This window comes from Ictalurus punctatus, chromosome 3 (assembly GCF_001660625.3).
Source record: "Ictalurus punctatus breed USDA103 chromosome 3, Coco_2.0, whole genome shotgun sequence".
Lineage (NCBI taxonomy): Eukaryota > Metazoa > Chordata > Actinopteri > Siluriformes > Ictaluridae > Ictalurus > Ictalurus punctatus.
The window spans coordinates 6,576,074-6,603,165 of record NC_030418.2 but is presented as its reverse complement, the minus strand read 5'-3'; the positions used below and the strand labels follow the sequence as shown (position 1 = coordinate 6,603,165).

General features: G+C 39.9%; 1 protein-coding gene across 28 annotated transcripts in view; it reads right to left on the bottom strand.

The window, feature by feature from the left end:
- The window catches only part of dst (dystonin), a 155,072-nt gene that overhangs the window by 7,580 nt on the left and 120,400 nt on the right, over window positions 1-27,092 (bottom strand). For 14 of the 28 annotated variants that reach the window (XM_053679460.1, XM_053679452.1, XM_053679455.1 and 11 more), the window contains 36 exons: window positions 26,626-26,785; window positions 26,042-26,368; window positions 25,796-25,880; window positions 24,672-24,913; window positions 24,189-24,395; window positions 23,728-23,847; window positions 23,506-23,613; window positions 23,180-23,416; window positions 22,555-22,758; window positions 21,634-21,865; window positions 21,326-21,552; window positions 20,914-21,036; window positions 19,644-19,745; window positions 18,520-18,621; window positions 17,998-18,171; window positions 17,735-17,890; window positions 17,307-17,504; window positions 16,477-16,605; window positions 14,885-15,055; window positions 14,017-14,172; window positions 13,570-13,776; window positions 13,081-13,200; window positions 11,956-12,125; window positions 10,168-10,327; window positions 8,229-8,423; window positions 5,819-5,947; window positions 5,142-5,285; window positions 4,213-4,401; window positions 3,978-4,107; window positions 3,720-3,883; window positions 3,466-3,628; window positions 3,139-3,293; window positions 2,954-3,028; window positions 2,441-2,458; window positions 1,223-1,339; window positions 37-154 (listed from right to left, as the gene is read on the bottom strand). In XM_053679460.1, coding sequence (XP_053535435.1) covers window positions 37-154; window positions 1,223-1,339; window positions 2,441-2,458; window positions 2,954-3,028; window positions 3,139-3,293; window positions 3,466-3,628; window positions 3,720-3,883; window positions 3,978-4,107; window positions 4,213-4,401; window positions 5,142-5,285; window positions 5,819-5,947; window positions 8,229-8,423; window positions 10,168-10,327; window positions 11,956-12,125; window positions 13,081-13,200; window positions 13,570-13,776; window positions 14,017-14,172; window positions 14,885-15,055; window positions 16,477-16,605; window positions 17,307-17,504; window positions 17,735-17,890; window positions 17,998-18,171; window positions 18,520-18,621; window positions 19,644-19,745; window positions 20,914-21,036; window positions 21,326-21,552; window positions 21,634-21,865; window positions 22,555-22,758; window positions 23,180-23,416; window positions 23,506-23,613; window positions 23,728-23,847; window positions 24,189-24,395; window positions 24,672-24,913; window positions 25,796-25,880; window positions 26,042-26,368; window positions 26,626-26,785 — 5,714 coding nt within the window. The remainder of the gene's footprint in view (window positions 1-36; window positions 155-1,222; window positions 1,340-2,440; window positions 2,459-2,953; window positions 3,029-3,138; window positions 3,294-3,465; window positions 3,629-3,719; window positions 3,884-3,977; window positions 4,108-4,212; window positions 4,402-5,141; window positions 5,286-5,818; window positions 5,948-8,228; window positions 8,424-10,167; window positions 10,328-11,955; window positions 12,126-13,080; window positions 13,201-13,569; window positions 13,777-14,016; window positions 14,173-14,884; window positions 15,056-16,476; window positions 16,606-17,306; window positions 17,505-17,734; window positions 17,891-17,997; window positions 18,172-18,519; window positions 18,622-19,643; window positions 19,746-20,913; window positions 21,037-21,325; window positions 21,553-21,633; window positions 21,866-22,554; window positions 22,759-23,179; window positions 23,417-23,505; window positions 23,614-23,727; window positions 23,848-24,188; window positions 24,396-24,671; window positions 24,914-25,795; window positions 25,881-26,041; window positions 26,369-26,625; window positions 26,786-27,092) is intronic. The other 14 variants (XM_053679469.1, XM_053679478.1, XM_053679463.1 and 11 more) reach the window with 5 other exon arrangements.

The following is a 27,092-nucleotide window of genomic DNA, read 5'->3' as shown; positions in this document are numbered from 1 at the left end:
GCAAAACAAATAAAATACAACACAGGCCTCCATTACCTCTACACGGGTCGTTCTTGACTAGGAACTCATCAAGGGCCATCCAGCCTCCTCCCACTCGCACCATAACAGTGCTGCGCAGGATCCGCACCAGCCTGAGCTGCTGCGAGTCTCCAAACTGAGCAGGGAACAGAGAGCAGCAAGTCAACACTAAATCACAGTGTTAAAGTCACACAGCACTGACATAAAGCCACAGACTGGGAAACAGCACAACCCGGACACTGCAGTGACATACTCTGAACTCTTCTCTTAGCAATAGTTATTTCTGCGTATATTCATGAAGCTGTATTGATGACTGATCACGATATTAATCAGATGTGCTCGGTTTTAGATTTATACACTGTACATGCCCGGTTTGCACTTGTTGCCTAGCTGAGAAAACAATGTTGAACATAAACACATCAGTTTCATTCCAAAGAACATAGAAATGAATGGTCAATCCAACTGGTTCAAACCTTGTCTTTTGTTGCAGTGTATCTGCCGTTGAAGAGTAGTGTTTTATGATGAAGAATTTTGAGTATGCTAAAATGTGTCATCAGGATGTGATAATTAGACTAGACAATGAATGGGTTGTGTTTTGTTTCAGACACAAGCATCGATCTGATGACCACTAGAGTGTGCTGCAGTGTTGGGAGTCCTCCAGAACAGCAACTCTATACACTGAAAAGCTATTTTTGGCATCAAAGCGGAAGGAGGGTAAGTTAGAACAAATCAATAAAATGAAGTTTGCCAGTTGGATATGGCCATGGTGTAGTTCACAAGACACAGCAAGTTAATGGCTTCATGCTTTCTGTTCCAAAACAAATTAAACTGATCATAAACCAACAGAAATCTTTCCACAAATCAACAATACATACAGAAGGTTGCACTTTCTAGAAACCACCATACTAATAGAGAATGTGTGTTGACGTTGATGCAGAACCAATGTGGCTAAACAATATGGAAAGATGGCTGGACTGCACTCTCTAACACTCCACATGATCAACACACTCCCACACAGTGATGACCCTCTCGCTGAGCCTCGTTTTGGCCTCCGCTCTCTCAATGTGAGAACCGGAATGATTCAATGTCACTGGTGAATTTGGTGAATCGGGTAGAAGATGGGGTTTGAAGCATGATCAGATAAGAAGGTAAAAAAAAAAAAGAAGAAGAAGGCACAACAAACAGCTTAAAAATGACCATTTACCAGGATACAGCTTTCCAAAACAGCAACGTGCAGTTGGGAGTTTAGATTTTGATTGTCCCTGTTTGTTATACTCTCATCGGCGATTAACGGATCATGTAAGCAGTGAACCAGACCAAACTGTCAAAAGAATTGTTTCAGTTGATATGGAACAGCAAAAACTGAACAAACTGGTGCACATGATAGCAAAAAAAGGCTTGAGCACAAGCAAAGGAAAAATGAGGTTTGCATGAATTTCCCAGTCCCCCAACACTTCACCAGATAATCAGCTGAGTTACCATGTATCTCCACAAAGCATGACCTCGAGAAAGCATGTAGCCCGTGATTTCAGTGTGATTTATATTCCCAAAATGGGTCAACAGCATTTTCAATCTTTCAAAGACTTCATTTTTTTAAGAAAAATAAATAAATAAAATAATTTTTAAAAGAAGTAAAAAATAAGTATTAGTTATTTTAGCCTGGGTGAAGGTCCTTTGAGATGGAAGTTTAATGATTAAGGAAGGTAATATAAGGCAAGCACCCATGTTGTGTTACGCTTCAAAGCTCTCCAAAGATGAACACAAATCAACTTAAATACTGAGGGGGAGAAAAAAGGTTGTTAGAAATGCACTGTGACTCAAAAGCAGATAGGCAAGATCATAAAATTCATGAGATGTCAAAACTTCCTAAAAAGGACTAACATTCCTTTTCTTCCTACATAAATTTGGGATCTAATATGGAGCACTCCCACTTTGTTCTGAGCTCTTTTTAAAACAGTTTGCTCATGCTGGCATTAATCTGACACTAATAATCACTAAAAGTAAAGTAACGTTCTACACCCGAGAGCCATGATGAATATTTTTAGCCTTTTTACCCTATAGTAACCCATACCATTTTTGGTGTCAAAACAGCTACAGTAAAACAGCTGGACAAACCTTTTAGCAGTCGCTCTCTTTTAGTTTCTCTCTTAGTGTCTCTCTCTTTTAGCCTCTCTCTCTCTCTGCTCCACCTGCACATGCTTTTACACACCCTTGGCATATTCCAATGGATTTTGCGACAGGCAGAGAAAAACAAAGCTAGTTCTGAGAAGCAGCATTCTTAACATTTTGTTTGCTTATCGGCTTCTGAGTTCAGTAGTGACCAGGTGCAAATCTGGTAAAGTATTAAAAAGGAGATTGGTGAAGCTAAAAGAAAAAGGCAATCACAGCAGCACAATGTTAATGAAGCACTGTGTGTATATACCTGGTTTCCGAGGTAGAACTGAACAGCAGAGAAAAATAAAAAGACAAACATTAGAAAACATTGTCTGAACAGTGCATTACATTTTCCTTAGATCATTTATCAACATACTGTACTTGTACTGGCATTTGTTCAGTTCAAGAATTCTGTCAAATGAAGACAGTACAAGAGTTCATACAGTTAGGGGTTAAAAGTGTTCTGGCAGCCCCCGTGCCCTCTCGTTAAAAAGTGAAAAATGTAACGTCACATGAGAATGCTATGAAGTCATTCCTTCTGGCAAAAGCTATAAGGGGGAAGTCAGTCTCAAGAAGTAGCTGGACAAAAGCCAGTGGCACACTCCCAATTTTCCACAATTTTACACTGCCATTGAAACACTCTTTTCAGCACAGGACTAGATACGTGCTGCAGGATGCTATATTTGCTTTGGTTTCAAGCTTGCATTCTCCTCACATATGCACATAACTAGATCTGGACTCTATACTAGGCATGCCGATGGTACTATGGTCGGTTTCTTACCCGGTATTTGTTCGCACCAATTTGCTCCACTTGGAACCGTTTTGGACACTTGCACTTTGCCACTTGGCGCGTTACCTAAAACGATATATTTACATATATATTAGAAACATATTAGGGGAAGAAAAAAAAAAAAAAAGGGAGGAAGTATGAGGTCACAAGGGGGGGGGTCCAAAATGCAAGCGTACCTCGTCTTCTATCTTATCAGCATCAGTAAGTGGTTTGTAGGCATCTTTGTTAGGGTGCAGAGCAGCAACGAACTCATAGTAGTCAATGTAGCCATCACAATCACGATCAAAAATGTCTGCTACAGCACTCATCTCCAGTCGACTGGTGGGAAACTCTACAAGCAGCAGAGAAAGGATTGATAATCTGGTCTGTTTCACACGAATTAAAGGAATAATTTAAACAAAACTTTAGCTAATATTGAGTGAAAGCTAATAGCAAACGCAAATTGGATCTTTCTGAATGCAAGCTAGGTTTGTCTAAGAACAAGTGAAGGAAACTTGACTCACTTGAAGAAAGAATCCCGTCAATAAACTCCTGCCTGGTGACTTTGCCATCCTGATCCTTATCCATGCGACGAAAGAAGTCCATGACACGGGATTTCTTGTGGTTCATCCATCGCATATAGCGCTTCCTCCAGACATCAAAGTCAAAGTTGGCAAACTCTTTCAGCTGGGAAAATGACAGTAGGAGAGGGGGTTATAATCACATGTGACACACGTAGACATTAGCTTAATTGCTAAAGTTTGTAGCTCTAACTGACCTCCTCTAGTCGGTCCAGTGCGTCGTTCAGTTTTCTTCTCCTGTCCAGGGCCAAAAGCCAGACCTGCTGCCATTTACTGACCAACAGGTTCACTCTGGGGTTCTTAGTCTCTATCGGAGCCTGGACAGTCGCTGGATACATGGACTGGGCCTGGGATCTCTTTCCTGATGATCACAGAGGTTCACATATAGACATAAGATTTGTATTTTGTGCTCAACACAACATAAGCATAGTTTAAGGATTTATGTCAAAACTTACGGCCTGTTCTTCCTTTTTCCAGTACTGGAATCTGAGACTGAACTGGTGGATCAGCTGTGGCTTTTCTTTTATGAGTTTTAGTGACTTTGTCCACATCTGGCTGTTTTCTGGTCATCTCCTCCATGAAGGTCTGAATCACAAAATCAAATCTTAAGACTTCAAATAGCTTTCTTAACATAGAGGGAACTGAATAACAGTGTTGGGTATGAAGTGTTTTGGTGCATATTACTGGTACCTGATGCTCAGTGATGAGTGCTTTGATCTCCTCAATCTCCTGAGGCAGGGCATCTTTGTCTTTCTCAGTAAGTGTGGTCTCTGCCCATTGTAACCAGCTCAGCAGATTCTCCAGGAGCTCTTCAGTCGCCATAAGCTCACTCAGAGCACTAGATAACCTCTGCTGATGCTGCCGTGCCCACGCTGTGACCTGAGCAACAGCAAATACACAAATAAGGAGTGTGCTTAAGCTAAAGACAAATGGGCAATTTAGCACGGAAACATTTAGTGTGTTAGGCTTCATGGGTGTTCTTTATTACAAATGACAAAAATGGGCTAATTGAATAGTAGATGTTCCAATGTTAATAGTAAGAAATATCAAAATATAATTTTGAAAATATTAACCGGACTTTCTGAATGTAATATAAATATTCCATAAGAACTTTCATGCCCTTTTTCACAACCTGCACATATTACTAACTAAATACCTGTTTCTTTCAGAAGTCATATACCAGCTTCAAATCAGGTCTTAGACTGAAAGGGTAATGGCAAAACTCTGACTTCCTAGTGTTGGTTCTTTTCCAATCATTTTTAGATGAATTCTGCTTTATGTTTTGTATTGTTGTCTCTTCTTCTTCTTCTTTTTTTTTTTTTTTTTAAATTAGATACACCTGCTTTTTTTTTAAATTACTTATTTGTAAGCAAACTGTAATATAGCAGTATAGTACATCAGCTTCATTTTTTCAGTTTCTGAAACATTAAAATGTAGTTCATCAAGTATTGCACATAATCTAGGACTGAAATCGGGGGCATTTATATCACGTATATGCGCAAGTATGAAAGTGTAGTAATCTAGCATATATAAAAATGTCATTAAGCTGAACTGCAAAATACTTCATGTACATGTGAATAGGAGTGTGAGATGTTACTGAGTGGATCAGAATGACTTACCTCCTCGAAGCGGGTTTTAATTATGGTGTTCCAGTGTTTCACAGTGGTGATGGAGTCTGGATGGCAGATAACTAAGATCGCTTCGCCCATGCTGGTGGCTTTGCCCAGAGCCACACTCTTTTCTTCCAGCTTCTTCATGAATTCCTACGTGGATCATAGTGCCCAACATTAGTCAAATGGCAACACCAAAGTCAAAACAATAAGAATTTACACTGATGTTCCAGTGAGACTTTACCCATCCACCCACCTTCTGTGTGTGTGAATAATGTCTGGTGAAAACTATGTGGAACAAATTATTCCTGGTTCAGATATGAGCTCATGCTCAAGGGATAAGTGTTGTTAGAGTTTGAGTCTTGTTTTGGCCAGCTGTAATTCAGCTTGAGAGGCCATGTACGGTTTAGGTCACTCTGTTGGCTTCACTGATGGGTTAGCAGATACCAACATAAGACGTAAAGGCTTAACAATTTCTAAACTAAACTATAAGAAGAGTTCATGAAAAACGACCAGAAGAAATGATCAGTTCGGGGCATGTCTGCATTGAAAGTCAATTTCATTCACCGTGGACCACTATTTGTCATTTGTTCATTTTTTTTTTTTTATTCAAGAGTAGATCAGTGTTTGATAACTCTTTGAGGCACTCATGTGTATGTGGGCCTTGTGCTGCAAAATAAACTTGCTTTGTGCTGTTCGATCAGGCCACGCAGGGCTTCCTCATCTTCAGGCAGAGACCCATGGAAACGGAGGCTCTGTTCTGCTTCAGCTAACCACTCTAGCAGGATATGAACAGTCGAGTGAAACTCTTCTGCCTGAAAAACACAGCAAATAAATATATGGTCTTTATTTTTAAATCTACACATATAACCCATCTTCATTTCCCGTCTAAGGAATTAAACAAAAAATACCCTCACATGCTTGAGAAGTGAGCACACCCATGAGAGATCAAATGAAAGGTAAATATATGACAAGGAATCAAAGCATCTCTTTGTGTAATAGTTGTAAATTCCGGTCATTGTTGAAATGCATTTCATAGTGCTACTTTAAGGTCACCATTAAAACATAACACTTCATTAACATAATACACATATGATTTAGACAGTCCTGTTCAGAGAAGCCAAGAAAATCAGGTTTAATGCTGAATGAATGAATGAATGAATGAATGAATGAATGAATATATATATATATATATATATATATATATATATATATATATATATATATATATATATAGTGAGGGAAAAAAGTATTTGATCCCCTGCTGATTTTGTACGTTTGCCCACTGACAAAGAAATGATCAGTCTATAATTTTAATGGTAGTTGTATTTGAACAGTGAGAGACAGAATAACAAAAAAAAAATCCAGAAAAACGCATGTCAAAAATTTTATAAATTAATTTGCATTTTAATGACGGAAAAAAGTATTTGACCCCCTCTCAATCAGAAAGATTTCTGGCTCCCAGGTGTCTTTTATACAGGTAACGAGCTGAGATTAGGAGCACACTGTTAAAGGGAGTGCTCCTAATATCAGTTTGTTACCTGTATAAAAGACACCTGTCCACAGAAGCAATCAATCATTCAGATTCCAAACTCTCCACCATGGCCAAGACCAAAGAGCTCTCCAAGGATGTCAGGGACAAGACTGTAGACCTACACAAGTCTGGAATGGGCTACAAGACCATTGCCAAGCAGCTTGGTGAGAAGGGGACAACGGTTGGTGCGATTATTCGCAACTGGAAGAAGCACAAAAGAACTGTCAATCTCCCTCGGCCTGGGGTTCCATGCAAGATCTCACCTCGTGGAGTTGCATTGATCATGAGAACAGTGAGGAATCAGCCCAGAACTACACGGGAGGATCTTGTCAATGATCTCAAGGCAGCTGGGACCATAGTCACCAAGAAAACAATTGGTAACACACTACGCCGTGAAGGACTGAAATCCTGCAGCGCGCGCAAGGTCCGCTGCTCAAGAAAGCACATATACATGCCCGTCTGAAGTTTGCCAATGAACATCTGAATGATTCAGAGGACAACTGGGTGAAAGTGTTGAGGTCAGATGAGACCAAAATGGCATCAAAAATGGCATCTTTGGCATCAACTCAACTCGCCGTGTTTGGAGGAGGAGGAATGCTGCCTATGACCCCTGGAACACCATCCCCACCGTCAAACATGGAGGTGGAAACATTATGCTTTGGGGTTTTTTTTCCTGCTAAGGGGACAGGACAACTTCACCGCATCAAAGGGACGATGGACGGGGCCATGTACTGTCAAATCTTGGGTGAAAACCTCCTTCCCCCAGACAGGGCATTGAAAATGGGTCGTGGATGGATATTCCAGCATGACAATGACCCAAAACACACGGCCAAGGCAACAAAGGAGTGGCTCAAGAAGAAGCACATTAAGGTCCTGGAGTGACCTAGTCAGTCTCCAGACCTAAATCCCATAGAAAATCTGTGGAGAGAGCTGAAGGTTCGAGTTGCCAAACGTCAGCCTCGAAACCTTAATGATTGGAGAAGATCTGCAAAGAGGAGTGGGACAAAATCCCTCCTGAGATGTGTGCAAACCTGGTGGCCAACTACAAGAAACGTCTGACCTCTGTGATTGCCAACAAGGGTTTTTAAACCAAGTACTAAGTCATGTTTTGCAGAGGGGGTCAAATACTTATTTCCCTCATTAAAATGCAAATCAATTTATAACATTTTTGACATGCGTTTTTCTGGATTTTTTTTTTGTTATTCTGTCTCTCACTGTTCAAATAAATCTACCATTAAAATTATAGACTGATCATTTCTTTGTCAGTGGGCAAACGTACAAAATCAGCAGGGGATCAAATACTTTTTTCCCTCACTGTATATATATACACACACACACACACACACACACACACACACACACACACACATATATACATACATATATATATATATATATATTATATATATATATATATATATATATATATATATTTTTTTTTTTTTTTTAATGTAATTATAGCAATATTTGAATATATAAAAAGACAACAGGCTTAATTTACCATCAAGATAGAATGTGGCTTGACCGAATTGTAATGCAGCAGGATGCTAAGAGTTGCGTACCTGACACAGAGCTTGTTCAAGCCGTGTCTGTTTTAAAACAGACAGGGTGCACACCGTGTCCCAGCGCAAGCTCAGCTCCTGCATCTGAACTTTGACCCAGGAAGAGTCGTCATGGCTGTTCTCAATCAGCTCACGGGCCGAACGTTTCAGAGCCTGTACAGAGCCTGTCTTCTTTCCAAGCTCCTTTTGAAACACCTGTGAGACACGCATACACACAAACACTTCAAGTACAATGCAGGGTTTTGTTTTTTTTTTGGTGCTTGCACATATGCAACCTTTAGTCTATTTGAGTTGAACCCTGGTGTGTTTTCTTTATTGGTTCTTTATTAGTTTTGTGCTTGTGAGAACACAGCAATCATACTCGGGTGCAGGCCGTGACCGTCTGAGGAAGATGGTCTCAGTCCGGTTCCAAGAGAACTGTAGTTAGGTTAGATTCCAGTGAGAAAGCGATTCAACCCTTTAATGACCCAACTGCAGGAACTGAACCAAAAATGCAGTGTGTTTAGGGTTATGGGCAAATACGCTATATGGCCAAAAGTATGTGGACACCTGACCATCACCATATGTGCTTTCTGAACATCCCATTCCAGATTTAATCCCCCCTTTGATGTTATAATAATCTTCTGGGAAGGCTTTCCACTAGATTATGGAGCATGGCTGTGGGGATTTACCCCATTGATGTCAGGTAAGGATGGGTGGAGTAGGCATTTCAATTCATCCCAAAGGTGTTCTGTGGTGTTGCGGTCAGGGCTCTGTGCAGGCCCCTGGAGTTTTTCCACACCAACATCAGCAAACCATGTCTTTATGAGCCTTACTTTGTGCACAGGGGCCTTGTCATACTGGAGCATGTTTGGACCCTTAGTGCCATTGAAGAGAAATTGTAATGTGACAGCATACAAAGGCATTCTATACAACTGTGTGCTTCCAAATTTGTGGCAACAGTTCAGGGAAGGCCCATATATGGGTATGATGGTCAGGTGTTCACAAACTTTTGGCCATATAGTGTATTTTTTGTAGATCCAGAATGCTAAATTGACCCGTGGGCCAAAGGACGGAGCTGTAGTGCTGCAGAACTGCCACGTGTTCTGGATGTTTGGGCTGATGGAAGAAGAGATAAATGAAATGCTGGATGCAATACATTAAATGTTTTAAACTAGTTATGTATATAAATTATCTAATGATTTAGTGCTGGCTCTGTGATTTCTACATGCTCTCAGCAAAGATTTGTTTACTTTTTTCAGTCGCCATATTTCTTACCAGTGAATGAAAGAGTATTTACAAGCATGTTTTCAGTCCTTAATGCCACTTAGCCAATATTTTATTTCTGCATTTTGGTTCATGTAATGATGTGCAGTGTAAAACCAAATCAAACAGCAAACAAGCCAAAAGTATCAGTTTCACTCTGAATCAAACGCTAACCCCCACTCAAATGTGAACCCTTTGGCACAATTCTGTCTCTCAAGTTTAAATCCAATCCAGAAAACAAAGAATTTGATCAGGACTGATTAGGATGAAAGAGGAATAGACGTATCTAAGAACACTGCAGATTCAGTAATCTGAGCCCAAGGCCCTTCCATTTGAGCAGCTCAACCCTAAATCAGAAAGGCCAAAAGAGGCTCACGTGAAGGGGGAAAGAAAAGTGGGGATGAAGCTTTGTTCAGTGACTAATCTATTTTTGTCTAATTGAAACCTGCAGTGACAAACTTGGACAAGAGGCAGAGGGAAAGAAAACTGAAATTCTCAAACCATAACAGAATCAAGAAGGCCCAAAAATAGAAGCACATAAAGGAAACTAGACTATTACGGCATACAAAACAGAAATACAATACAATAATTAGTCATCCTGTCTAATTCTGTATTAGACTAATTGAGAATTTTTTTTAAATGTGCGTTACAGTGAAACATTTACACACAGTCAGTGTGTGAGGGGCAGCAGTACCTTGTGGCTATCGATGAGGTTCAGCACCAAATCGATGTCTCCATGCACAGGCTGGTCCTCTGCCAGCTGCGGCTCTATTTTATAAAGCCAGTCAATCAGAGCCTGCAGAGCATCAGTGAACTGGCCTGAAAACAGCAGAGCCTCCTCCAACTTGTTCTGCCTGTGAGAAAATAATATTTGAAGTGAAATACTTGCACTTATAACAAATCAAAGCAAAATATATATATATATATATATCGATATATATATATATATATATATATATATATATATATATATATATATATATATATATATATATATATTGATATATATATATATCAAATAATTGCAAACACAACCCTGACCATGGTCATCCCAGTCCCCTGACCTGAAACCCATAGAAAACCTGTGGGGTGAACTGAAGAGGAGAGTCCACCAGCGTGGACCTAGAAATGTGAAGGATCCGGAGAGATTCTGTATTCTGTTTTTGTGTATATCTCATACTAAATAGTTTTAGATCTTCAAACGAAATACAACGTAAAACAAAGGCAACCTGCGTAAACACATTACAGTTTGTAATTTTTAAAAATTATTATTATTATTTTATTTTTTATTACCAAAAAAAATATCCAACACCTATCACACATGCCCCCTTAAACTTAAAATCTGGTTGTGCCACCTTTAGTAGCAATAACTGGAGATCAGTATTTCACAGTCCTGTTTTGGAATTTTGTCCCACTCTTCTTTGCAGTACTGCTTTAGGTCAGCCACACTGGAGGGTTTTTGAGCATGAACTTACAGACTGAAGACCAGATATTCTCCTTTAGGATTTTCTGATAGAGAGCAGAATTTGTGATTCCCTCAGTTATTGCAAGTTGCCCAGACCCTGAAGCAGCAAAGCATCCCCACACCATCACACTACCACCACCATGCTTGACCGTAGGTATGATGTTCTTTTTGTGGGATTCGGTGCTTGGAAGACAGGGGTCCCGTTACATCTGGCATAAATCAAACAGTTCCACTTTTGACTCATCAGTCCACAGAACATTTTCCCAAAAGGTTTGAGGATCATCAAGGTGTGCTTTGGCAAAATTCAGATGATTGTTAATGTTCTTCTGGGTTAGCAGTGGTTTTCACCTTGCCACTCTTCTATGGATACCATTTTTCCCCAGTGTCTTTCTGATGGTGGAATCATGAACAGTGACCTTTATTGATGGAAGAGAGGCCTGTATTTCCTTTGATGTTGTCCTTGGCTCTTTTCTGACTTACTGGATGAGTAGTTACTGTGCTCTTGGAGGGATTTTGGAAGGTCGGCCAATTCTGGGAGGTTCACTACTGTGCCGAGTTTTTCCATTTGGAGATAATGGCTCTCACCATGGTCCTTTTGAGTCCCAGAGCCTTTGAAAAAGCTTTGTAACCCTTCCCTGGCTAATGTATTTCAATCACCTTCTTCCTCCTCATTTCTGGAATTTCTTTCAATTTTGGCAGTGTGTTACTGAACCAACTTCATGCTGTAGAAAAAGTTCCATTTAAGTATTGATTTGAGTGAACAGGGTTTGCAGTAATCAGGCCTGATTGCGTCTAGTCCAGCTGAACCCCATTATGAATTCAGTTTCATAGATTTGAGGAATTAGTAACTATGGGGGCAAATAAATTTCACACAGGCCCAGTTGGTATTGGATAAGTTTTTTGCTTCAATAAATAAAAATTTTCATTTAAAAACTGTTTCACTACAAAGAAAACCCCTTGAATTCTGTTTATATGGTAAGGCAGTGGATATCTTCAGCTTATAGAATATAAACATACCTTTCTACAGACTTGCCACAAATCGTGTCCCATTTGTCTCTAAGCTCACAGAGCATGTCGTCCAGTTTCTGCTTGTCATCCTGGAGTGAGGTCTTATCCTTCAAGGCTCGGCCTGTGCGGCTGGTGGTGTCGTACACGGAATGCTTGGCACCCAGGGCCTTCTGGAACTCCTAAAGGAGTCAGTGAACAGAGAGCCAGGGTTAACGTTTAGCCTCAAGGACACACAGTGAAACCAGCAGGTTTGATATGTGGCTGATTGGGGTTAGATGGCACAGCTGAGTGGACAGTATGTGAAGGGATCTGCTGAGTCCACACTGCTGAGCTGTTAATTACATGGCACTGTACTCTCCTCTCTACTGTCAACAACCCTGAGTCATGCTACTTTTAGAAAAGAATAGCAGCAGTAATAGAATCAGTAGACAATATTAATGATTTTCTTTCTAGGTAAAAAATGTAAATGATTTTCCTTATTATGTGGGGCAAAAGGCATGTGCAAGCAAAACGATACAATTCCACTGTGTAAAGATAAGAACGTGACAACGTAACAGAGTCGCAAATCAGAGCTAGGCTAAATGTACTAAATGTAAATGTGTTTTGAGTGTTTCGGGTGTGTCTGCTTATTAAAGACTACGTTTTGTTTAAATAATCACAGAACAACTAATTAACAACTGTAAAAAAAAATAAGTGCATAATCTTCGGCCTCACTCAATGCCTTTAGGTCTTTTTTGTGAGTCAGTTATTGTTAATCAAGGTTTTTTTTAATCAAGGTAAATTGTGGTTTTGGGGGAAAAAAAAAAAAAAAAAAAAAAAAAAAAAAAAAATCTATCACAAAGTGAGACAGTATACACTGTTTTAATGCCAAATGGGACAGAAGATTCTGAAAGTTCTCGTCCTATCTGTGTGAGGGAGTGATTCCATAACAGGAAATAACACAGCAACCGAAATGAGAGAGAGCAGCTGGTTTAAGCCATGATTCATGCCATGCTGGAAAGTAGTTCACTACTTCATTACAGATGTTTAAACGGAAACGGTTAAGACGCACAAAGGTGCAGAACATCAGCAGGATTCTGTGCAGTGTGTAATTATTGGTTTACAAAGCGAAAGGGTGTGGTGAGATCTAGTCACCTTGTGCTGAGCCAGCTGCATTTTGATCTTGTCAGGGTCATTAGCGATCTCCAGCTCAGAGTCCAGAGCTCTCTCTGACTCCTCCAGCCACTCCATCAGCTTCGTCCAGCTCTCATGGAACTGCAGGAAGATCAACACATTTCGTTTTATTTAATGACTTCTGTATTTCACTATAGGCAATTCTGTTGCTAGTTCAGGTTTGAGGTGAACTTCATTCTGAGGTGAACTGCACCATCAAACAGACCCTACAGTATTTGTGGACTGATGAGATAGATGTTGTATATAATGGATGTTTAATGTGCTTCCATCTCAGGCTCTATGTAGCATAATGGCAGTAAAATCTTAGCCCTAATATTACATCTCTGTCTGAATAGATAGCATTTATTACCAAATACAGGATGTATATGTTTTGATTGACTTTATACCCAAAGTAAAATAATAGTAACTTTTTATTTATTTTATTTATTTTACACTTTTTTAGTTCCATACCTGCTTTGCACGTTTCCTCGCATCGTCCAGCAGGCGTCCTCGCTCCACCAAACGCTGCACTACTTTGTCCCAGCGGCTTTGTACACTTAGGAGCAGGTTTTTAATCAGGACCACATCCTGCTTCTGGCTGAAGTATTTCAGATGGGTGCCTGTCTTATCCAGCTCAATGATTTGATCTCGGTGTGAGTTGACCTCAGTTGCAAAGATCTGTTGAGAAACATGGGAGAAGCTAGGTGGACAGAGCTGGGACAAGGACGAAACGAATGGGCTGAAGCAAATGTGAAACTCAAAAGATTTCCTGGGTGACTTCAGTAATATTGCAAAGATTCATCAGTGTTTACATACAACTAATTGAAAATAAAAATTATTTATTATATCAAATATACATTTTTTTTTAATCATCAATCAAATAAAGCTCAATCAGAAAGATTAGATTTACTCACGTACCTTATGTTCATCAATCTGGAACAAGATAGTTTCCAGGATGAGGGAGGCTGGAGAGACCATGTTGAGGGTCTGCTCTGCTTGAGTCAGCCAATTAATGAAGTCCTGCAGAGAATTATGAAAATCTGTGGCCATCGCTAATGCCTCTTCCAGTTTCACCTAGATACAACAAACACACACACACAGAGACTGATTTATTCATTCAAGCCATAATTACATCAGCACAACCAAAATAGCATCAAGATCTCCTTGTGATTGAACAGGGAGAGGAAGTGTTGAACTCTCCATGCTATAATGACAAATAAAAGAGGATGTGTAGAAGAAACATTTCCCCTGCAGGCACAAAAACAATGTCCTTTGATTCAATATTCAATAGTGTGACTCACACGGTGCATCTGGTACACAGCGGCTTTCTTAACTGAAAGCCGAGGAGCCTTGGAAAACCTTTAATTATATTAAACGAGTGGCTTCACTGAGCTCTCTGGAAAGTACCTTGAAATATATATGGCGTTTAAATAAACAAAACAATGTCTTCAAGTTTGTGTTCAGAATACATTCTTTAATTCTGATACATCATATCATTAGATCTGGGTTAAGAACATCTCTGGACCAAACCACGCCAAGGTGTGAGACAGTCCGTAATAAGCACTGACATATGACACACTTCACAAACGGAGCATTATGTTTCATTTGGATTCCCAAACTTGCCCTAGACAGCCACCCCAACACCTTATGACCACATTCGCACTGACATCACCACAATTCACATCTTTGTGATCAGACCTGAAGCTGCATGAATGGACCATTTCCTTCATGGTATCTATAGCTGCTTGAGTGTTTTGTTTTGTTGTTTTTTAAATGCAGCACTCACCTTCTTCTCAGCCACTTTGGCCTGCACACATTCCCACTTTTCTTGAAGGTTGTGGAGGTCCTGCTCAGTACTGCTGTCCTGGTTCTCCTGGGTCATGGCTATCAGCTGCTGACCTCTGTGAAGAAGCTTCTGGTAGAGGTCTTCCTTCACCTCTATTGCACTACATAACTCCTACACACACACAAAAGACAATGTTTTTAGAGACAAATCTCTCTTTCTTCAGCCTCCTGAAAAGGAAGGACATCAGGCATTACTGAAACTCTATTGTAGACATTTTACATTTACAATAACCAAGAGATAAGAGTAAGTTATCACAGAGCTGGACTGATTTATTGGAATGCTCTACATCCTTTAAAGGGCAAAACTTAGAAAAGTCATTTGTCCTCATCTGTCCATTTTTACTTATTGCTACAACACCTGTTTCACACATGATCCATATGCAGTACGTATTTTTTCCATGCCCATGTTATCAGGTTAGAGCGTTCACACTGCTCACGGATGCGGCGTGACAAATACATTGCAGGAGTGGGGCAGCGATTGTTTCCGCACCGAATCTATTTTTGGTGTACTGCACGTGCTGAATTAAAATGATTGCGCATTGTTTGTGGTCAAAATAACACGGATTGACACGAAAATGCAGTAATTTCACCATAAATGCATATAAGTAAAGTATAATACTGTTTTTAAACAGTCATCTTATTACTTTAAGCCCAGGGAAAACCAAAAGCTTTAAAGAAAAAAAAAAAGCTTTACTTTAAAGCAAAGAAAACCAAAACATTTACCAGGAGTTGCAAAAATATCTAACGCGGTCAAAATGATATCTAAAGTATATTGTTTTCAATGTGAAATACACTACACAGCTTGTTATACTATGTGTGGGTGAGGACGGGGTGAGGGGAGACACTCGCATCTCAGCAGAAAGCAGCAGTCACGTGACAAGCTGGTGGTGGGAGAAAGTTGTGTATGACCTGCAGGATTTGTTGTATAAAGATTAAATGAAAAGAAAAGACGTGGGAGGCAGTTTCCTCGGCTGTTTGTGTGGTTGGGAAGTCTTCATGTAAAATGTTTGCGATACTACCTTTTCACGTAAGAGAAGTACCATGTTTAAATGTTTTGCCTCTTGCTTGAGCAAGGTAATATGTAAATCTATATAGAAGATTACGTTGTTTATATTTATTGTGTTCAAACATGAATACGTCTAGGAAAGATTTTATTACTGTGTTGCTTTAAACTTCATTCAAAGTCCGTACCGCAAACGGATCATGTGTGAAACAAGCAGATGTTCATGCAACTAATTATTATAATTATTATTATTATTATTATGTATTAGCTGGTTCACAAAGAATGAGTTAAAAATACAACGTTTTACAGTCTGGACTGTAAAAAAAAAAGAGCCCCCCAGAATAAAGACCCAATAAACATATGCTCTGAATGTACTCTCTTTAAGTCTGGCTTTATTGAAGCCTCTGAACACGCTCAATCTAAATTGTTATTTTCATGACCGTTAACCAAAAAAGCTCTGTATTGAGTGTGATAAAAATGTGTTCAAGCTTGCCATCAGCAGCAGGCCTTTTGGAGGCTTAAATACATACCAGATGGGTTTTAAGCTGCTCGCGGGCCGTGTCTGGTAGGCCTCCAACTGCTTTTGATGTTAACAGCTGACATTCTGTGTCTTTCAGCCATTGTTGCATATCTTCAATCTCCCCATGGAAACCTTGGGCCTAGAACACAATGCAGCTAATGTCACAACAACGGAGTCTGCATTATTCCAATTAGTGCAGGTTATTAAGCGTGAAAAGAAGTTTAGATTAAAATGGATGCTTTCATATTTATCCAGGATGCATTTTTTAAAAAAAAATTTTTAAAGGCAAGTTAGTGAGACTTTACAGCTTCTCACATATCGTCCGGGTCAGCATTCAATAGTTACTGGCTTGTACTGCATCAATGTTCACTCGGTTCTGAACGTGAAAATATTCTTTTCATAGGGAATTAAATTATTATTTATGTACTAATAATGTATTAATCAGCTAGTAATGTATTAATATAGAAGCTGAGTTAATAATTAAAATTGAAATAAAAAAGAAATCAGAAATGCTGCCTAAGAAACCTGAGAGCTACTCAAACACTGCTAGTAATCTTCAGCGTCTAATTCAGCTCTCTCCATAAACAGTTATGGGTCATATTCAGAGTTCAGTAAGTGAGCAGTTAATCCCAAAATTGTGCACAGGATTCAGACCTCAGACGTAACTAAGTATATAGTTAAGCACTATGCAGAAGTTGTGTGAGAACAGCGGAGAAGGCAGAATTTGGCCAAAACAAAGGGGTGTGTCTCGGTTACGCGTGATTCTTCTAAATTAGAGACACTGCTTATCTCATTATCTCAAGGACCAAATTTGTACGCGTAGAAACGGCTGAGTAGGACCTGGAGTAAGGCAATGTCCAGAAGCTGCCTCCTCTGCTCAGTCTTCTCCAGGATGCTTGTCCAACGTTGGTTAAGGTTTTCCAGCTTGCTCTGCAGGCCACACGCCTCCTCTCCTGCACTGGACTCCATCAAATCTCTGCCAGCTTTGTTCACTGCTTCCACTGTGGTCTTATGGGCCAGTACATCATTATGCAGCACCTGATGGTTAAAGAGGACATTTGTATTGTTTGCTCAAAATAAAAGGCAGATTTCATGGCAAAGAACCCGAAATAATGATAAACTTAGCAAATAAATAATTATAAACTTAGAAACATTTTGTTGGCTGGTGACTGAGGTCATTTCCCAGGCACATGTTTGCTACATAAATATAATTACAGATTGCATTACATTTTAATTACATATATGTTGTATATTTTGAATGAACTTACATGGTGTTTGGCAAGTTCTATCTCTATAGCTTTGGGATCGCCACTGGTTTTCTTCTGTCCACTAAGCAGCTCTTCAGTATGAGTCAGCCAGGCCAAAAGCTCATCCAGAGCATGCTGGAACTGCCCTAATGCCAACAAGGCTCCCTCCAGCTTGTGCTGTAATGCAGACGAGACATCCGTAGTCGGTAAAGATACAGAGACAGATGGCAAGCCAAGCATGAGGAGCATAAATGACACCAGAATGCAACAGGTTAGCACTTCACCTGTCTATTGATGGCCTTCTCGTCCAGGTTGTCCCAAAGCATTTTTAGTTCGCTCATCGGCTCCTGAATGGCAACGCGGTCTGCTTCCTCCAGAACTTTTTTCAGTAGCAGTCCTGCCTGGTGATTCAGCCTCTCCATCTCAATCTGAAGCTGGTATCCCTCACCTTTGAACTCCTGTCGAAATACAGACATTGGGAAAAATAAGATGAAGCATGTTTCAACATCTCTTCATCGTATAATCCTTAAAAATATGGATATGCCCATAGTTCAACAATAATGGGATGGTCAGTGGTTCAGGTTTGTTTAACTCTCACTAGACAATGCACCTTTTGAACTACTTGTGGGAGAGTACATGAAATGATAGTCCTCTGAATAAACACAGCTGGTATCTGGCCAGTATGCTCACAAATAAACAAAAAAAAGGACAAGGCACGGCTGGGTGTGATCATGGACACATGTTTACATGCTTTGATCTGTATAAACCGGGAAATCCATACGATGAAGCATGGGAAAGGAATACACCTTGAGCTCCTCAATCTGCTGTTTCACTGTTTCCAGGTCTGTGCCCACAGGTGACATGGAATCCAGTTTACTCTCCAAAATATCCACCCAGTCAAACATGCCCTGTAGTAGAAGAATGAAATGTTATTGACATGTATTTACACAATGTATATTTAGGGTGCATTGTGACCTGTGATTTCAGTCAAGAAGCTCAGATAATAGAGACATGGGAAAACTGGGCCACGCCTTACCCTATTCAAGTTGCGAGTCTGCGGTACAATATGTCATGCTTTCCTATGCCTCGTCAGCTTTTATTCATTGAAAGGTTTTGAGTAAATGCTAATTAAATTAAAACAGGTGTGATACATTTTTTCCAGCTGAACCCAACATTAATCACTTGCCTTAAGTAAGAGACTTTAACTTTTGTAATAGAATATCAAAATGTGTTACTTTAAGCATGTTACTATTCCGTTTGCCTTTTTTTGTATTTATTCTAACAATATTTTTACTTTAATGTGATGTTGAAATTCCGATCGGTCTTAGGACCCCCTGCAATACCATGATGAACCCCTAGGGATCCAGGGAAACCTTGGATTACAGTAAACGGTGTTTACCGCCCATTTGGTAACAGCGCATTGCAATATGCTGTAATAGCTGAGTACTGAAGAAAACAAATGAATAATGTAGTATTTCAGACTCCTACGGAAATAATGCGGAGTTACGATGCCACTAGCTATGTTTACATGTATCCTAATAATCTATTACTAATTCATTTAATAACTCAACTGGAATAAAAACTCTTCATGTACACACCTAAATCAGAGCGTGTGATCTGAATCAAATTTATATTTGATTAAAGAATAACTGCTGTGTAAATACTTGACTCCAATTTCTGTCATCTTGACATTATGAATATGTTTCACTGAGACTGATATCACTTAAGACTTGATTTAAAATATGAAATGAACATGACTTCTGCGTAACTAACATGCTGAATTCATGTGACTCTTCTGGCTTGTTGTTTTGGTAACAATGGCACTACATGGGTGTACATTCGGGCTGGATAAATGGAGATTTTTAATACTTTGTTGAGTTACTGTTGTTGCGGGGGGGAGGATTCCGAGTCATTCTGTGGCACACTGTACCTGAAGACCATCCTGGAACTGTACAGCAGACTGCATGGCCTCCTCCAGTCGGTCCACTCGCTCCTTCCAGGTCTTATTCAGAGTCTCCCATGCCACGTTCACCTAGCAAGCAGATATGGTTTGAATTAAAATGACACATGGACATTTCTAAAGCAGTGAGAACGTCATACAGGATCAACAAAAAATCAATAAGGTATAATAAAAATATTCTGATTATAGGCAATGGTAATTTATTACATAATATTGCTGAAGATGAATATGATGTGCTGGCATACAGGTGTATATTCATATACACTGTCTTTCCCATTCAAATTTTCTAACCAGTAATGTAATAAAAGTTCTGTGTACAGTGCTGTGAAAAAGTATTTGCCCCAACCTGATTTCTATTGTTTGTGTATAACCTCATACTAAATTGTTTCAAAAATTAAACCAAAGGCAACCGGAATAAACACAAAATACAGCTTTTAAATGATAATCTTATATACTGAAGCAAAAAAAGTTCTCCAATACCAACTGTGTGAAAATGTATTTGCCCCCGTAGTGACTAATTCGCCGAAATCTGTGAAACTGTATTCATAAAGGGTCCATGGCCGTAGATTTGGTTTGAACATGGTAGGGGATAATTACTCTCTGCTTATTTATCTTTCGATCTTTATAAGACGTTGAATTACTGATTGGAAGGTCGTGAGTTCAAATCCCAGCACTGCCGAGCTGTCACTGCTGGGCCCCTGGGCAAGGCCCTTAACCCTCAACTGCTCAGCTGTATAAATGAGAAAATTGTAAGTCGCTCTGGATAAGGGCGTCTGCCAAATGCCATAAATGTAAATGTCTAATCTCTCTATGTATCGTCCACAAGCATTTATGGTCAAAAGATTGTTTAGGTAAAAAAATTACACACAGCATAATAACAGTCCAAATGATTACAGACTGTAACTTAAAAACTTGTACACATCTTTTAGTGTGAACAACCTTGTTGTTGATAATAATGGGGTACAATAAGTAAAATAAAATGTAGCTAACATAACACAATGTATGTAGGTGTTGGAAAAAAAAATAATGCTTTAATTAAATAATAATAATAATAATAATAATAATAATAATAATAATAATAATATAAACTGTATCGTGTGTTTACTCGGGTTGTCTTTGTTTTATGTTGCATTTTGTTTGAAGATCTAAAACTAGTTAGTATGAGATTTACACAAAAACAGAAGAAATCAAACACTTTCACAGCACTGTATGCTTCTTCAAACAGCTTGTCTGATGTTACCTCATCGATGCTCTTTTTGATAACAGGCTTGTCTGGTTCTCCACAGGCTGTCATCAGCTCTGCTCCTAGATTCTGGACCACGTTCAGTTCCTCCTGAAGACCGTCAATCTCCTCTCGGTACCCCTGTAGACAGTCAAGTCCACCGTGACAACAGTACATGAAATAAGGAAGCATAAACAGGCCAATTCCTATTAAAACACATATACATGTGAAATATAACTGCTGTAATCCTCATTTCCTGTTCACTAATAACCAATACATTTGCATCTGAGTAGTACAGACTTTTTTTCCCCCAAAAAAATGTTCATTAGACATTGAACCAAGTAGTATAATTATCATACTCAGTACTGTTTGACTGTTAGAATGGACATTTTTAACCTAAGCTGTACATAAGCACTAAGAGCTCACTAACCTCCACAGACTCCTGTTGCTGTTTAACAACGGAGGGGTCGACTCCAGGTTCCTCCAGGTCTTTCATCAAGTCCTGTGTGTCTTTGATGGTGATGATGAGAGCACAGTGCTCACACCAGAACTTCTCAGCCAGGTCCATCACATCCAGAAGTTTAGCCTCCCTCTCATCCAGCAGAGCATGGATATCATGCCACACAAATACCATCTGATCCAGTTTGTCTTGTACAGCTTTGAGAAAAATAAATAAATATTCGCCATTAGATGACTGCAGAGTAGTATTATTATTATTTTCGGAAAATAAATGCTTACCTTTGGCTGACAGGTCTTTGTCTGCGCCCTCTGAGCGAGTGATCATGTCCTCTCCTCGCTGCTTCAGCGTTTCATAAGATGGTTGCAGTTTCTCCAAGTCCACGTTCACAGCTTTGTTCTCAGAAATCTGCTCACGAATCTTCTCCACTTCCACGGAGATGGAGGGCGGCTGGCGCAAACGCTCCGCTATACGATTCAGAGACTCCAGCATTGGGTCGATCTTATCATGGAACTGGGAGGGGGGGAAATGGCAACGTTAAAAGAGCAAATTTCCAACCACCAGTTGAAATATTACAGCTGAATCCTAAGCACTGGGGCAATCAGGCAGTGGTCACGTCTTTCAACAGAACCAATTAGGACACCTTTCACTATAGCAGGTAATCAGTTGTAGGCATGTTTGTTGGGAAGTTTCTTAGAGGAAACTGTATGGTCAGGCCTCGCATTTTCTCCTACTCATATCAGTGAGTTCATGACTGAGACATCCTTTGCTGCTGAAAACAGGCTACACGGGGTTTTCATCAAAGGGTTCTCACAGCACACTTCATTAACAAGCTGTCACTTGTGTTGGTAGGACATGAAAGACCTTATTGAGACTTGACTTACTAAAGATAAGATTAACAGCAGCTATTTTGGAGACGCATTCTGACGGGAGCATACAGAAACTGAGGCAATGAACATTTAATTAAACTAGGGGCTCTCAAACTCCCGAGACTCCACAATGAGAACCGTGACTTTAAACTATCTATATGTATAATCAACTAATGCTCTTTGTCACTGGGTTGATTTAAAATGAAGCTGGGCCCCACATGAAAGAAAGTGAAAACGTGAAGCACAAGGCAAAGCAAATACATACAAGGAATAATACACTGCTGTTTTAGTAATGAAGCTCAATAGAGAACAGAATCAAGACCCCAGACAAACCTGAGTAGACTGAGAGATGGCCTCATCCAGGGCTGCAGCTCTCTGCTTAACATCTGCTTTAAGCTGTGCATACAACTTGTCTGTGGCCTGGAATTTCTCCCTGATGGACTCGCCCTCCAGTGGACTGATCTCCACCAGCTGAGGGCCCGTTTTGTTCATCTTGTCTATGTGCGGCTTATGCTCTGCAATCAACTCCCTCAGTTGCTAAAAGTAAAAAATATACAATTTAAAAGGGATATGACACATTTCTGTTTAGCAATACTGTTCATCTATTAAAAATCTAAACAATATTTATGGCACAATACACCCAAAAAGCCTACTAATGACAGGTCTCAAAAACAAGGCCAACATTTCTGTTTATGTACTAAGACTAGTCTTTTTATATAATTTTTTTTACCTTGTTATTCTGAACTCAAAATGACCTGAACATGATCTTTATAGAATAAAACAGAAGCACCCAACTTTCATTATGAATTCGCCAGTAGTTCCCATGTTAATTTAGCAAAAAAAAAAAAAGTGGCTCAAACAGAAAATGTTTCAAATAGGACAAGGCAGATCTGCTCGAACGGTGTTTATTGATATGGTAGTTGGGCTACCCATCCTGGGCTCTCCTGAAATTTCTTACCCGCAGTTCCTCTTGTTGCTGTCTGAGTGTGTCATATTCGATGGCAGGTGACGGGAGGTGGGTGAAGTTGGCCTGGGTCTCCTGCAGCCATGGCCACAACTCCTCATAAGTCTCCCAGAACTGGCAGGCCAGGGAGTGCGCTCTCTCCAGCTGCAGACAGCGCTCCGAGTTCAACTGACTCACCATGTTGTACTTCTCCATGAGAGCCTGGATCTTAGCCTGAACAACACAGTCACACTGGTCGCATCCCAAACAAATCTGGTATTTAAATGTAATCATAATTTTAGCTCATATTTATTTACATTAAAGTTGTTGTTTTTTTTCACCTTTAGAGCTTGTTTCTCAGTCTCGTCTTTGCTTTCCATTATCGCCTCGCCTGTCTTAGTGATATCATCCACGGCATCTTTATGCCTCATAATGTCCATGGAGAAGCCCTTGAACGCAGAGAGAACTTGTGTTGATGGCATGTGCCACACATACAGTACACATGTTTGCAGTTTGTGTTTGTGGTGAGTACACCTCTAATGACCCAAAGGCATCAGACTGACCTTTTGAGCCTGCAGCTGAGCAGTGGTGTGTTCTGCCTCCAGCTTGATGTCCCCTAGAGATGACAACTTCTTCTCTGCTTCAGTCAGCCAGGCTAATTCAGTGTCTGCAGCCTGCTCAAACTAAACAGCAGAACCCATGTGCATTAGCCACTATTATTAAAATGTATTCAAAACAAAGTGATCGTGGGGCAACTTCATTACAAATCACTAAATGTCATATTTAGAAATATTTTACTGTAAAACACACACATACACAATGTATATACACTGCAATCTCTCTATCCAGTCACTGAATTTTTAGAATTACAAAAATAGTAGATTATGCAATGAAGCCCTATTAAAGGTCTGATAAAGACTGGCCTGTTATCACAGCAAAAGCAACAAGCAATCAGTAGCCTCTCACAAGAAATCTGTTGGAGTTGGTCTATATTGTTAGTATTTACATATTTGCAGCACCTTACCTGCTGCGATTTTAAGATGGCGGCTCCTGTCTGGTCCACATGCTGAGAGATGGCATCACTTGCTGACCTATAGCGCTCGTTGTCCTCTGTGATCAGTTTATCAAGCCCCTCTCGGGCACGCCAGGGCACCAGCTCTAGCAGAGCGTTGCTGACTTCATTCAGCTTATCTACTACTGACTTGTGCTCTTGAACCTCCTTCATTAATGCCTAGTCATGAAACACAGTCAGTAAATGTAAATGCTGTAGATATCAGTAATGTGTACTTGTACTGATTCACACTCAAGCTACTGTGCACTAAAACTTAATACCTTTGACAAACACATCCTACAATAGTAGCATAACTGAAAGAAGTATGTCACCCAAAATTGCTCAAAGGTTAAAGAAGAAAAAAGTTCTCCTCGGTTATATTTAGACCCAATCTGATCTAGCTTCCCTTCCCTTTTCAGCAACGGGCCTCTTTCGAAGCTGAAGGAGTGTACTCACTTTCTGCCTCTCTTGCACCTGAGTGAGTTGCTCTCCCACTGGTTCCTGTGCTCCAAACGTGGCCAATTCAGACTCCACCTTCTCCAACCAGAAGCACAGCTCCTCATGCGTGTGTTGTACCTTGTTAGCCAGCGACAGGGCCTTGTCCAGGGTCTTCATTACATCATTGCTCATTGTGCTAATGTCAGCGTATCTTGTCTTTATTCCGTCCAGTTTGCCCTGAATGATGACAACTTCATCGCCTGCACAGAAAAAGGAGGGCTTGAAACAGTTAGGTCAGTTGCCTGACCTGGAAAAATGCACTCTTGAATTGAAGTCTATTCCAAAACTAAATGTTAATATAAAAATTATGTCATTTCCTTGCTTTGTTCACTTTCAGGCCATTCATTAATATGCAATTTAAAAAAAAAAATTTTTTAAACTAGGAACAGAAATAGTGAAGCTATAGCTTAAAACTGTAATATTTAATCACTTGTTATATAAAGTAAAGTATAAAACAGAGTGGTGTGATACAGGAAAACACCAATGTGGATTATTTTCCTACAATCACATGTCATGAAGTGTTTAATTCCTCTTATTCCATAACATTTTACCAAAGCTTTTGTTATTCATTTATAGTTCTATTAATCAACAGGTTATTTCCTGTCATCACTTATAGCAGCTATAATTAGTTGTTTTTTTCACCATCCTCTCTTTTTTGTCTTTCACTTGTTATGTTGCAGAGAAACCACAAAGCCCTCCTTCCTGAAGATTATCCCACATCAGGATTATCCCTCTTCAAAGCCCTAGCACTAGAGAGTCCTTCCAAAAAAATACATATTTTCTCTCAGACGTGAGCTAAATAGAACTCTCACTAAATAAACATCTTATAGAAAACACTTTTAAATCCATTTACGTGGAGTGTCTGCCATAAACAGTCCTGTCTTTACAAAGTTGTTATTATTGAAACAGTAACATGTTAGGTACATATTAATACAAACAACCAGAATTGAGTAATCAACAAGCGCTGTGGTATAATAAGTTAACAAATACTTAAGATTAAATATTAAATGTGAATGACGTATAGAAATGAATGCATTAAAGTGTGTGTGTGTGTGTGTGTGTGTGTGTGAGATGGGCCTTGCCTGTGGTCTGTTTGAGCAGCTCAAGTCCATTCTGAAGGGCCTGTTCAACATGCTGTCTCCTTAATTCAATATCCTCATGAAGTGCCTAAAAACAGCACACTCGAATTAACAGCAGTCATACATAACAAAATGACCACACACCAATTAACTAAACACGTAAATCATATCAATGAAACCAATGAAGTATAAATTAATGATGATGGTTTTTAAAATAATGAAGACTGAAGAGGAGGAGGTCTGTTCTACCAGCTGGTCCGCATGCTGTTTAGCCAGTACGGCTGGTGTATAGTCCTGGACAGAGATGTGGCTCAGTCTGCCGTGTATTTCGTCCAGCCAGTTCATGAGTGCCACTTCGTCCTCTCCAAACAGCCGCGCATTAGCCAGGGCCCGCTGCAGCAGCTCGGCCTTTGTTCGGCAGCGTTCCTGCAACTCGATGTAGCCGCCCTGAATGCTGTCCAGTTTAGCCTGGACGAGTTCTTTATCATCCACGCAGATGAGTGACCGCAGAGCCTGGCCAAGACTCACTGCCTGGCACAAGCTCTTACTGCGCCCTATAATCTCCTCCTCTAAAGCCTGATTAGCAGGAATGTCAAACGGAGTAGATGGGGTGAAACGTATGGGTGGAGGGATGATGATCCCAACATAAAGAGAACGAGAAACATCAAGAGAAAATTAACATAAAAACAAAATCAAATATAAAGAACACAAAGGGATAAAGAATAAATGGAACAGTAGCATAAAGCTACTGCAAAAGAATCAAAGCAGATGGGTCTTTAGAATGAACTACTCGTAACAGGCTAAGCGAAACAGTATCGCAGTTATGCATGTACCTTATGTTGGGAGATCTGCTCTTCAAGTTTAGAGGTCTGAGTACCAATGGGCTCGGAACCGGCCAGGCATTTCTCTGTAACAGTGAGCCACTCTGTTAGCGGCTCAAGGGTCTCATGGAACTGTTGGGCCACCCCCAAAATGCTCTCCAACTGCTTGCGTCTACCAGGGGGAAAAAAACACAATGGTCCAACATACATAATCAGTAACTAACAGTGAATATAGAAACCTAAAATCCACAACAACAACATGGTCTTTACCATGGCATTGTGTTATACCCATAACAGAACACAGTGCCCATGCCATATTTAGATAACCATGTGTCACAGTTTGGTCATAAATGTTTCTCACAGCCTTCCATTCACTAACGTAACCTTAACTGTTACAATATTGCAGTCTACTTAGGTCTAATTATACTGTATCAACGCTCTCGCTTGTGAGTCCAGTGTAATCATACTCAAAAAGAAAA